The sequence below is a fragment of the Mustela putorius genome, unplaced genomic scaffold, assembly GCF_011764305.1.
Source record: "Mustela putorius furo isolate JIRA1106 unplaced genomic scaffold, ASM1176430v1.1 tig00000127_pilon_pilon_pilon, whole genome shotgun sequence".
Taxonomy (NCBI): Eukaryota; Metazoa; Chordata; class Mammalia; order Carnivora; family Mustelidae; genus Mustela; species Mustela putorius.
In genome coordinates, this window is record NW_025421288.1 from 5,814,256 (window position 1) to 5,827,459 (window position 13,204).

At 44.4% G+C, this 13,204-nt stretch overlaps 1 protein-coding gene and 1 pseudogene across 1 annotated transcript in view; both read right to left on the reverse strand.

The window, feature by feature from the left end:
* Positions 1 to 1,188: 1,188 nt before the first annotated feature.
* Positions 1,189 to 1,499, reverse strand: LOC101689187 (annotated as a pseudogene).
* A 2,358-nt stretch (positions 1,500 to 3,857) lies between these two features.
* Positions 3,858 to 13,204, reverse strand: part of LOC101688915 (oxysterol binding protein) — a 34,744-nt gene continuing 25,397 nt past the window's right edge. The window contains exons 10-14 of the mRNA XM_013044539.2: positions 9,815 to 9,918; positions 8,233 to 8,328; positions 7,283 to 7,464; positions 6,318 to 6,538; positions 3,858 to 6,221 (exon numbers count right to left, since the gene is read on the reverse strand). Of these exons, the coding sequence (XP_012899993.2) occupies positions 6,079 to 6,221; positions 6,318 to 6,538; positions 7,283 to 7,464; positions 8,233 to 8,328; positions 9,815 to 9,918 (746 nt within the window). The 3' untranslated portion in view covers positions 3,858 to 6,078. The remainder of the gene's footprint in view (positions 6,222 to 6,317; positions 6,539 to 7,282; positions 7,465 to 8,232; positions 8,329 to 9,814; positions 9,919 to 13,204) is intronic.

Consider the following 13,204-nt stretch of genomic DNA (forward strand, 5'->3'; position numbering starts at 1 on the left):
GATGACGAATAATTTTACATTGCTCAGTTGTTTGGACTCAAGAAATGTATGAAATTGAACAGGAAGGCCATTCATAAAAGACTTCAAACGTGACTTTTCCATGTTACCCCTAGAGGTGTGCATAGAGTCGCTGCATCTGTATGTTAAAAGCAACTAGTTGCTAAAACTAACTCTTTAAAATATACCTCAATTTTTGTAACCCCATCTTGGCGTTTTTTAAACTTTCAAATACATAGACACTGTCAAAAAGTGGAATTGGCTGCGACCTTTCCCAAACTCTAAGAAGCAAGCTGTGGTTTAATCATATCCCCTTAAAGCTGATTTTATCCCACCTCTTCCTGTTTCATAATTTTGCTTCTCCTGCTGCTCTCCACCTATAATCAGACCCAAGTGCTGTTCATTCCAGTTCAGTGTTTCTGGAATCCTTCCACTTCTCTTCATTCTTACATCTTCCCCAACCTCTTCATTATCTTCCTACCCGTAAGTTTACACTGGAACCCATCACCCTGCTTAAAAATCCTTCAGGGTCTCCCCAGTTGAGAGCAAAATCCGAGACTACTACTACTACTACTACTACTACTACTTCTCCTTCTTCTTCTTCTTCTTCTTCTTCTTCTTCTTCTTCTTCTTCTTCTTCTTCTTCTTCTTCTTCTTCTTCTTTTTTTTTTGTCAAAAAAGAAACATCAAATTTAAAGGAAAAAATATCAGAAATTGTCTGAAAAAACAACAGAACAAATCAATTCCTGAAAAAAAGAATTCTGCATCTTGGTGATCACATTTATTGAAAGTGTTGGAAAAAACTAAAATGCCCTTTAGCTTAAGAATTTTTGAGTTATCTGGAATGCTTGGGTGTCTCTGTCAGTGTAGTGTCTGCCTTCAGCTCTAGTCATGATCCCAGGGTCCAGGGATTGAGTCCTACTGGATCCTACTCAGCAGGGAGCTGCTTCTCCCTCTGCCTGCTGCTCCCCATTCTTGCTCTCTCTCTCTCTCTGACAAATGAATGAATTTTTAAAAAGGGGGGGGGATTTTTTAGTTATCTGCAAATCAACTCATTTCAGGAGTGGAAGAATCCTTGGCCATTTCTTAATACCACAATTTTACACAGATCTCTTTTTTGAATGTCTTCTACATTTAAAGAGGCAATCCTACTAAATCTCCTATATTCCATACACAATAAATTCTTTTGTTTCAGCCAACTTTCAGTGGAGGGGCAACTAGTACAACACCATTTCCCCAGACAAAAAGCATCAGCATATTCCATTTTGTTAATTTATATATCTCTTTGTATGTTTCCTTATCAATTCTATAGTAGTCACAGTTTCTTCCATATCTCTCAATATCATATTTAAATGCTGATGATAAGCATGTAATCTGCCTTGAAGTTCTCTGTCATTTCTCACTTTCACTTTAAATTCGCTCATTGGGGCTGAGCCTGATGACATCCAGGGACTCTACTGCGGTGTTGGTTTTTGTTGCTGGTCGATCTCATCTGCCACGTTTCAAAACCCAAAACTTCTCTCTTTATATGGTATACAGACTTCCAGAACTTGGGTCCTTCCTCTCTCCAGCACCACTATCATTGCTTCCTCCTGGACTCTGAACTCTAGCCATTCATGCAGCCGTCCAAACTCAGGATGCTTTCCTAGACTTTGCTCTTCTTCATCTTTGTTCATTCTGCTTTCTATCCACTGCCCTTCCCTAACCCCTATTAAGCCTGCAACTTCCAAAGCGGATACATTCTCCTAGTTCCAGACGCCTTCTTGGACACGCCTCTATCCTGTCCCTCTCGTACTCCCAATAATAGGCTGGTGACCCCCTCCAGTGCTTTTACACCATTTATCAAACCAGACTGTAACTGCCTGTTTATCAGAGCTCTTTCTTGTCATTTGTAACCCTAATGTATGTTACATAACAGACTGGAGTCAATGTTGAAGGAGAGAGAAAGGAGAGAGAGACAGAGGGAAGAAAAGAGAGAGAAAGAAAGCCCTATCTCAGGCCCAACTGATTCTTTACTAACTTTTAATATCACCTGGTTAAATTCAAGTATGATCTCTGCAAAGCTATTTATAGAGGATTCGAGCTTTCTAGTTCTTGACTTTAAACACAACTCCTGAGGCCACCCTGCTTCCTTCCCCTGAGGAGTCCATGTGAACCGAAATGCTAGGCGGAAGGAAGGCCTGAGGAGACTATACTAACATTATTGTCTGAACTTGGAAGGAAAAGCTGTGAGAGGCTTGAAGTGCTTCCCACAGGGCAGGACAGATCACGGGGCAAAAGCTTTGTAACTTTTAGAAGCAAGCTCTACATTTTGATGACTGTCTTAGAGTTTTACAGGCTATCTACTTTATAGCGAATAACTTCCAAAGATTTCTACATCTCCTTTCGGGGTTGGTTTTCACTTATCTTGCCAAAAGTAGAATAGGCCTTGAAATTTAAAGGTTTGCCATTTTTGTGGGACTTCAGAGGTCCCTGACTAGTGTTATAATTTTGCTGGGTCCTCATTTTGAATCATGAGTGAGTGTGGTAGGCCTTTGGGGATCCACATCACAACCCATCAGGTCATAGCAGCCCATGGAAGGACGAAAGAAGGGATTGTTAAACTGTCTCAGGTACATTTGACTGCCCCTATTGGAGGAAGTTATAAGGCACAGGGCTATTCAAGGTAGCCAGATATAACTGTCAGAAACAGCAGGTGCCTACTGCAATGATATTTAGCTTGCTAGAAAAAAAGCCCTTAAGGTCCTGAAACTTACCATCAAGCCCAGCAATGTGAATCAGGCAAATGACCTGAACGGATGCGTGGCCTTCCCAAGAACCGGGCTAGGAAAATCACCTCTGGCAACATAGCTAATTTTGTGGACACGATAGCCTGAGAAATAAAGGCATCTGGAGGCTGGACTTCAAGGATGCTCCTTTCTTCAGGCGTACCTCCAAAGTGGCGCTACTCACATCATTAAGCCTCTGGAAACAGAAGTGTGCATTACTGCATGATGTGAGGAGGAAATGACTTCACTGTCAGCTGCCTTCCAACCCAGCTTCTCCTAGAACACGAGGTAGTAGGGGTCACAGACTTGGGGGGTCAAACAAACCCAGCTTTGAATTCCAACACCGTGACTAACCAATCAGCTGTGTAACCTTAGTGAATTTATTTAAATTAGGCGTTCCCCGCCACTCCCCCCCCCCCGCCTTCTCTACCTCACATGACGATTCTAACACTTAGCTCTTAAAATTGTTCAAGTGTGAGCTGGACAATGTTCAGAATTCCTAACAGCACGCTGGATGCAGAAGCAGATGCTCAGCCACAGGGCAGGACCTGTGTGCTGCCTCTCTGGGCCCCTTTGATTCCTTTGCGCACCCTGACCCTCTCCCTGAACTTTATAGAGAAAAACTGACCAACCATCTTCCCAGTCCTTAATTCTCTCCCAAGGCCTTCAAATCAGTACTCAATTGCTTGTTTCAAAGTACAGAATTTGAATCCCTACATGGAACAGTAAGAATCTGAAAATCTTAACGGGCAAAAATGAAATTCAAGAAAACTTTTGTTTTTTGAAGTGAAATAGGTCCAACATCAAAAACACTAGAAACCATTTCCCTATACCAAGGGTGGGGGGCACTGATGGTTACATTCCATTAAAGTGGAAAGGGCTGTTAAAACTACTCTTCTGTCCACAGGCCCTTGAGAATGTTGTCAGACAGTTAAGACATCTGGAAACCCGCGCCCCATTTTTCTTTCAACTGCTCACAAAGATCCGCTGCCTGATTCCCAAGAACAAACTGGCGCCTGGCCGGTTCTCCAGCCGCTCCCCACCCCACCAACTTGTTATCTAGTAGGAGTCAAGTGAATCAGACAAACGATATGACTTTTTAAAAATTATTTAATTTAGTAGTTTTCTTGGAAAAAAACACAATAAGGCAAAAAAAATGAAAATATATATAGTTTTGTCTTGATGTGACTTCATTTCACCTGAAGGACTCAGAGCTTCTCCATTAGCAGGAATCGGGACTGGGGATCAGGCTGGGAAATGTAGTGCAGATGGTGGAAGAAGAAAGGTGGGGGATAATGCAGAGACGTTCAGTTGGTTGAGGAATTCCTGCTCTGGCTAAAACCCCCCGAAAGGTCACGGCCTTAGCGGGCCTCCTTGAAAGAAGCCCCAGCACAATCCCGCGCTTAGCTTGGGAGTTGGGGTCTTGGGAGGAAACTCCGCAGTGGTTGCCCGTCTCTCAAGTGCCTCACAGCTAGGAAGGGAGGAATGGCGAGGAAGGAATAGAAGTACAAATTTCCCCAGTATAAATCCAATTTCCATGCAGGGATGGCTTCCTCTGGAATGGTATTTCCCCCAGGACCCACACTGGCTGAGGCTCAGCAGTTAAGGAACAGAAACGAAATACACGAACAGAAAGCATACAAGGAAGGCACCTCAATTTGTGATCCTCAACCAAGGGTGGGCTGCACAGGGGCGGATTCCTGAACAAGACAACTGAAACAAATACAGAACACAAAATGAAGGAAGCCAGGGCCCCACAGGAGTAGTTCTCTTACCCACCCCACGTGACAGCACTTTCAGCCCCACGTCCGAGGAAGAAGTGTCTTTTGGGAATCAGCTGTGTGTGGTGGGATTTGGGCAGAGGCAGAATTAAACTGGAAACTACCGTCCTGACTCTCTACCCAGGCTCTTCCTAAAAAAAGAAAGGAAAAAGGCAGGAAAGAGTTGGGATTTCATTTTCAAGACTCAGGTCATTAGGAGAGCAGAACTTAGACAGCAGTGGGCACTCCGTGATACAGACCCGGGATCGAGTCCCTGCTCAGTAACTGCCGGAGGTGATCCTGCTTAGGGTCTGAGTCTGTCTGCCCCTAAAAGAGGGAAAACAGAGGAGGCTCCATTCCACATCAGTGTGTCCAAGAGAGAGTCCCAGGGAGATAAAGGATATCAAAAAACAAGATTCTTAATGGGAAGAAGGAAAATCAAACAAAAAAATTAGATTTTTCTCTACATATATATAATATACAGATATTTAACACATTATTCGAGAGGTGGCTCCAGTCCATGGGGCTTGAGAGATGGTGAAAACTTTTGTTTCCAATTAACTCCTTCTCTCAAATTCGGAATCATACCAGAGTGGGATAGGTAATGCTCTGCTCCACCCTGGGGCACAGACCCAAACCGGTATTGCGCTGAGAGAGAGAGGAGGGAAGAGAGACGGAGGGAGGCCGGGAGCGAGGGAGGAGCAAGAAAGGCAATGAAGAGCGGGGGTGAGGAGGAACTGGGAAAGCAAAGTGGCTAGCGGTCTTTTCTACCCTGCCTTGTGTTCTCACAAGTTCCCTGTGTGAGCAAGTCCATAAATTCCCTTGTGAGGATAACACAACCCTCCTACCAACCCCCAAAGTGGCCTCCGGTTGCTGTCAAAGATAGAGGACAGCAGAAGGGTAGGTTACACAAATGAAGATAGAAACTTCCAAGAAATGTCAGTCTGAGTGTTCCAATCTTACAAGACAAGTCCCCCTGCAATTGTTCTGATACTGCAGTTGTATCGGGGCAGACGCCCCATGAGACTGACCCCGTGCGGGACCCCATCTCGAGACGCCATGCCTAAGCTCCAGCGCGGTCATTCACGATGCCTCCATTGGTTAAGTCTTACGTGCTCCTTTCAAGGAGCTTCTAAATTCAGCTCTCGCTCTGAACAGCACCAAAATGCCCCCGAATCATCACCTCACGCAGCCCTTGGCTGAGCAGGATGCTACGGGGGAGGGTGAATGACGTCATCCTAAAGTGGGGGCAGAGGGAGGAGGCCGAGCCAGGAACACCTGACTGCAGAAGTGGAGCAGCGCCCCACTCCGGCCACTAAGCCTCCCCCTCCCACACACAGGTACCTAGTAAGTCGATTTCAGTTTCAATCAGCTAAGGCAACCAGCCAATCACCACCACTGGTGTCTGCTTCTGGTGATTGATTTGGACAGAATGATTGGTTAAGACAGACAAACTGGAGGAAGGCGATCGGTCAGAGTCCCCAACGCCAGCTTTCCCGCACATCCTCTGTCCTCTTCTCCTCTGGATCCTCCACCTTCTCATTGCTGCCACTTCAGAAAATGTCCGGGCATGAGGTCCAGTCCTGTTTTTCCTTACACTCCCAGTATCCTCCCCTATAAATATGGGTTAGCTCCTTGGTAACAGGGTCCTTCTTCCGCTCAAACCACAGCGCCTTATAGGGATCATAGGGTGTGCCTAAAAGGGAAAGCAGGTGAAGAAAAACAGATTGAGAGCCAGAAACACACCAAATGATTCTCTACCCATCAAGAGAGTGGAAGATGGATTCGTTACCATCCTCTGTGGCTTTCATAGCTTCTGCTTCTCTCTTCTTTCTGGAAAGTCTTTGCTTTTCCTCCAGGCGCTGCTTCTCAGCATTGGCTTCATCCCAGCGCCCGTTTTCCATCAGTCTCTGGTCAGGCCGCAATCGGCTGTCTGTGGGGGCGGTGCCGCTTTCCCAGGCGTTGAGCGTCAGAGCAAGCTCTGAGAAGTAGTACATGTTTTCCGCATTCTTCCTACAAATCAAGGATGAGAAAGACGGGTGACGCCAGAGCCCAGGCCCTTATTAAGGAGCAACAACCAAGCACCCTGCCAAAAGACGGCCTCCTCAAAGCTGTTCTACAGATGGACTCTAGGACGGTGGCAGGTTCCCCTCATGCAGCAGAGAACCAGACTGGACCATCCCCATCCCCTCCCTGGGCATCACTCACTACAGGAGTTTACTGGGCTTGTGCTGTGCTCAGCGGACATTAGGAAGAAATGCCTTAGGAAAAATGAAACCTTCTACCGAATGAAAATTCCTTATTCTTATTTCCTTTGCTTTCTTTGTAACCTCCTTCTGGGATAATCTTGGCTCTTACTCTAGACTGAACATAGGAAATGACAGGAGACAAATGGCCTCCATCTTTATTCCGAATTCCAGAATATGACCTCAGGAACCTTTATATTGCCACTGGGTCTCGGGCTAAGTTGTTAACAGGTGGTAGGCATCTTTCTCCTCTAGCTGCTTCTGAGTCACTTTGCTCTAAATTATGAATATTTTTTGGCAGATGTGACTTGGTTAGTTTCAATTTTCTTGACCAAGCCCATGACAACCCAAATCATATGGTGACGGCCTTCTGGTAATCTCTCCAAAGGTTCTTATTTCCCTGGCTTGATCCCTCACATAATTAAGTGGAAAGGCCGGCAGAAATGCTATCAGTACTGCTCCAAGGTGGAGGTCAAAGTATTACCTGGACAGCATGCATACTGATACTCACGGTAAAGGGTTCCTTTTCCATAGCATGACCCTGCTTTCTTCTGCCTCATGGCCTCTCTGCCGAGCATCACCCCCATTTTCCCCAACGACTGGTTGTACTTTGAAACAATCCATTTTCTCGTCCCATGTCCCCAGAAGGGCAAAGTGAACTTTTCCTGATGGATCTGTCACTTCCCCTGTTACCTACAATGATGGAAAGTAGGGCTTTGGAGTACGGCATTCACTGTGGGTTAGCTTACCTGACTATTCTGGAAACAAAGGTCCTATGGTCAATATTGGTTCAATTCTGCTACAACAAACACCATGGAACACCAAAATTGTTTTGGTAAACTTTTTTGAGCTGCTTAAAATAAATGAGCCATGAGTTGTGGTTTCATCATTTTGTTGTATAGGGATTTTCGTTGCAATGATATATGCAGGAAAAGGATCTGAATGGTACTCAGAATTATGGTATTTTCTTCTTTCTATGGTTTTCTCTTCTCTCTGGTATTTTCTTCTTTCTTCAGAGACAGCCACAAACAGATTTAACTCCCCAGCTCTTCTTTACTCTCCATCAAACTCATGGCGCAATTGCGCTATGGTGTTGACACAGGACTCGCGCTTAGACCTCACAGCGGTCGAACTGCCCATCCTTCTTCCTGAAATCCTTCTATTGGTCTATTGGTCTATTGGTGTTTCCCATTTTCAATCTCTCCTTGCTCTTGACTTTTACTTTCTTATTTAATGTCTTTACCAGAAAAGACAATGATTTGGTTTGGTAATGCAATCTAGTCCCCCTTCCTGCTGACTTTCTCCTTTAATGTCGCCTTTTTTTAAAATCACCACATACATATTTAGGAGATACATATGTTTAGACTATCTCCTAATCCATCATCTATACCAGCCCCCAAAGAGTAGGCTTTCTAAGAGACACACACTAAAGAAAAACATTTAAACTCCAACTTCTCTTACCTTTCTTGCTACATCGCGAGAGAAGTAGCTATAAGGAACAAATTTAAGATTGCACTTGTCTCCCGTCTTGTGATTCACAATATCAATTTCACCAGACTATAAAATAAAAAGCATCATGGATTGATTTTATTAAGACCGGAGGACTTGAATATCTGCCAGACCCCACGCCTTATAATTCTTCGCTTTTCCATCGTATACTTTCAGACTCCCTTGGTTAAGGATTCCAGTCTCAGCCGACCCCAACAAGCTGTGAAATCCCTTCGGAACCTTGGTATTCCAGATTGGGATCAAGATCAAATGGCCTTCTGGTTTTCTGTCAATCATGTGTCCCATGTTAGGTGACAAGATTTGCCTTTCAGCACATATACTGATATTCACATAATAATGTACCTTTCCCAACCAAGCCCCCACTCATACCCTTCATGAACTCTACGGTTAAGTCAAAGTACTCTACTCACAATTACAAGGTTACATATAACAGGCCTTTCTACACTTTATTTTCTCCTCTATCTTCTAAATCCCAAACCACTTTAAGACTCAGCTTGGGGCGCCTGGGTGGCTCAATCAGTTAACTAACTCTTGGGTTTCAGCTTAGGTCATGATCTCAGAGCTGTGAGATCAAATCCCTGCACTGGGCTCTGTGCTTAGTGTGGAATCTGCTTGGGATTCTCTCTACCCCCTTCTCTCTCTCTCTGCCCCTCCCCCTTGCTTGCCCACCTCTCTAAAATAAATAAATAAAATCTAAAACGAAACAATACAACAGCAACATCAAAACCTCAGCTTAATTCCCACATCTACCATGTAGGCTTTCCTGACTGCCAGAGAGTATTCCCTTTCTTTTCTGAATTTATTGCAACCATCATCTTAAGAGCAAACTGACAATTATTTAGATGTTATCTTAGTACAGCTCTTTTTTTTTTCTTTTTTAAAAGATTTTATTTATTTATTTGACAGAGAAAGAGAGATCACAAGTAGGCAGAGAAGCAGGCGGAAAGAGAGGAGGAAGCAGCTCCTGGCAGAGCAGAGAGCCCGATGCAGGGCTCAATCCCAGGACCCTGGGATCATGACCCAAGCCTAAGGCAGAGGCTTTAACCCACTGAGCCACCCAGGTGACCCCTTAGTACAGCTCTTACCACTAGCATATTTTGTTAACACTTTTCAATTTATACCTATTTGTCATGTTGTCGCCAATGATACAATAACTCTTTGAAGGACAATGTCTTATCTGGCTTTGTATCCCTAAGACCTAGCCCTCTGCCTAGCAGTCATGTCTGATAAATAATGAAAGGATGAAGAGTAAGAGTCGTGTTTATTATTTTGTTGAACTTTCATAGTAGCTAACATAGTCCTGGTAGAGTAGTTATAGAATGAATGTTATAAATTGGTCATTCATAAGAAATAATCTGTGGTATAGAAACTTGGGAGGTCAGGGTAGGGCTTCTGGCTGAGAGCAATTCCTTAGGAGAAATGGATAAATCAGTAACAACAGTGTGGGGCCAGTTCACATGTCCTTGATACTGCACAGATGTACCTATGAACGTATTCTCCTGAACTTCAGAACACTTTGGGCACTTCTGCTTACCTGATCTATCCACAACTTGCCCACAATAATGTTGTGCACCGTTGTGGTAACCTTCTTCCAAGTATAGTGGTGCCCAGTTGCATGGAAAATACAGTGGATGCTACCTGGAAACAGAGAGAGGTACTCAAATTAAGACAAGTATTAGAATAATACCACCATATTCACTACAAGTAACAACGGATTGATTTTCTTCTATTAACAGTTCTTACTTTTAAAAGGAAAATAATAAACCAAAAGGGCTTTATAATCTTCTTAAATGTTAGAAGCACTGATTGAATTTTTTCACTTCATTTTTAAATTTATGAATGAACTATAACTAAATGATGACCAACACTGACAACTAATAGCGCGTAGCTAGGAAGCAATATTCTGGAATTGTAGAAATAGAAATGAAAGCAAAAGCTCCAATCTTTTCACCAACTGTGCCTGCCACACAAGTTGCAAAATGTACAAGAACAGGTCAAATCTGCCCCAACATGAAGAAATAAAAGTGAACCGCAGAAAGGAGCACACATGGGTAGTCAGGCCCGGGGGCCAGGCCTTCTTGTTAGTCACTAGCTGTGGGACCTGAAGTAAACCACTTTCCTAAGGGCCTTAACAGTAATGGAGTAGTGGATAGAGCAGGGGCTTTGGAATCAGGCAGAAATGGACTGAATCCCAGATCCAGCACTCATTAGAGGTGTGACCCTGGGCTATATAATGAAGAATTTGCCTGACTCTGAAAATGGTTCCTGGGAGGGAACCTCTAAACCCCTAGACCTTCCCAAGGGATAGTAGTATCCTTGTTATTCATGGCGCCTTAAGAGTTTATGTCAGTGAAGTAACACGATGGGCCTCTGGATAGCTTATGCTCAGGATGAGTCAGGCCAGAAAAATCAACTATGTGTTAGAGACTTGGGGCCTTGAATCACTTGCTATCAGATGGACTTCCCTTCCCTTCCCTACCATTCCCAGAATGGTATTCCCTTCCCTCCAGGGAGGGAAGGAGGCCTGGGTATTGAGTGTAGTCATGGGGCCAATAGTTCAATCGTGCCCACCTAATGAAACCCTAGTAATATATCTGGACAGTGGATCTTGTTGTGGCTTCCTGGTTTGTGAACACATCAATGCGCCAAAAGGATTATGGGCCCTGATTCCATGAGCGAAGGCACGGAAGCTCTAAGTTCAGGACACTTGCAGACCTTGCCCTATGTGTCTCTCCATTTGGCCAGTCCTGATTTGTACCCTTTATAATGAAACTATGATAGTGAGGATAGTTCTCTCCTGGGTTCTATGAGTCATCCTAGCAAATTACCGAAAGTAAAGCCAGTTGGTCAGAAGTACAGAGGGCCTGGGGACCCCCAAACTTGTGGCTGGCCCCTGAGGTGAGGACAGTCTTGCTGGAGCCTGTGCCCTTGACTTACGGGGTCTGCATGAATCTGAGCGGTTGGCAAAGAACTGCATTAGAGTAATATATCCTTCATGATTTGTAATTTTCCTTGGCCTCAGCTTCATCATCTGTAGACTTGGAATAAGCACAACTTGTTGTACAGTAAATACTGTTTATTTGCCCAGTAAAATGCCTGAAACATAACAGGCACTCAGGAGATACAATCTTCTCTTGTCCCTCTGAGTTCATTTCACATACCAAACGAAAAAAATGAGGTGAACAGAAGTGACTAGAGATCCAAAATAATTAAGAACTTATACATATATAAGAACTATACATATAGGTATATCTTTTTAAAAATATTTTATTTATTTGAGAGAGAGAGCGAGAGTGTGTGCACACATGTGTACAAGTGGAGGTGTGGGGGCAGAGGGAGAGTGAAACTCAAGCAGACTCCTCACTGAGCGTGGAGCCCGACACGGGGCTCGATCCCAGGAACCTGAGATCGTTACCTGAGTCAAAATCAAGAGTCAGGGGCGCCTGGGTGGCTCAGTGGGTTAAGCCGCTGCTTTCGGCTCAGGTTATGATCTCAGGGTCCTGGGATCGAGTCCCGCATCGGGCTCTCTGCTCGGCAGGGAGCCTGCTTCCTCCTCTCTCTCTCTCTGCCTGCCTCTATGCCTACTTGTGATCTCTCTCTGTCAAATAAATAAAATAAAATCTTAAAAAAAAAAAAAAAATCAAGAGTCAGATGCGTAACCAACAGAGCCACCCGGGTGCCCCTATGTGTATATCTTTATATACATATTGACTAATACAGTTACAGGACCAGTGTTAAGTCTAAGCTCCCTCTGTAACCACTGATGCACAGAAGACTAATTATGGGTCTTTCTGTCTTTCTCGTATAAGAGATTAAAACAGCCCCGATGGCTGTAGCAGCAGTGATGACAATGACACCATGGGCAACGGCAGCTGTCCTGCTGCCAGCATCTCCTGTGTCCCAGGCACTGGGCTATGCTCTCCTCAAATATTAGCTCATTTAGTCTTCACAACCACCTTTCAAATATCTGTACCACCTAAACATATGCTCAGTTCCTGCTCAGTACCTCTTCCACCTGTCTAAAACCACCATCAGGGACCCTGGCTGGCTTAGTTGTTAAGCGTTTGCCTTTGGCTCAGGTCAAGATCCCAGAGTCCTGGGATCTAGTCCCATGTTGGACTCCCTGCTAGGTGGGGAGCCTGCTTCTTCCTCTGCCTGCTGCTCCCCCTGCTTGTGCTTGCTTGCTCGTTTTCTCTCTCTACAAATAGATAAATTTAAAAAGCATAAAATAATAAAGCCACCATCATCTCTTGCCTGAAGCTAACAACTCTGTTTTGGTCCCAGCTTCTACCATAGTCAGCTTTGAGTCTCTGGTTAAAGCGATCCATTTCAAACATGTCAAGTCAACGTACCACACTGTATAAAATCTCTCCATTTCTTCCCACTGCAATGAAAGCAAAACTCAACTCCTTTCCCTGATGTACAAAATCCCTACAAGATCTGGCCCCTGCCAACTGCTCGGATCGCTCAGGGAAGCTGCTGTGACCTTTGTGCTTCTCGGGTGTGCTGTGCTTGCCCCCCTCTCAAGGGCCTTTATCTTAAAGGGGTTCTCTCTGCTGGGACACGCTTCTCCAGATCTTCTTCTGGTTGGCTTCTTTTTATTAGATAGGTCTCTGCTCAAATATAACCTCTTCAGAGAGAACTTCCTTGGTGACCTTGTCCAAGGAACCACAAACACACTCCACTCCTTTCTCTGCCCCTCACCCCCATCTCTCCTTGCTCTATTTCTTCATAGAATCACTACCATATAAAATTAAATAATTATTGACAATAATTATAAGTTCGGTGTTTGTTTACTTTTTTGTCTGCTTAAGAAAAGAATGCAAGCTAGGGTATCTAGGTGGCTCAGTTGGTTAAGCAACGGGCTCTTGATTTTGGCTCAGGTGTTGGGATTGGGCCCCACATTGGGCTCTGTGCTAGGTAT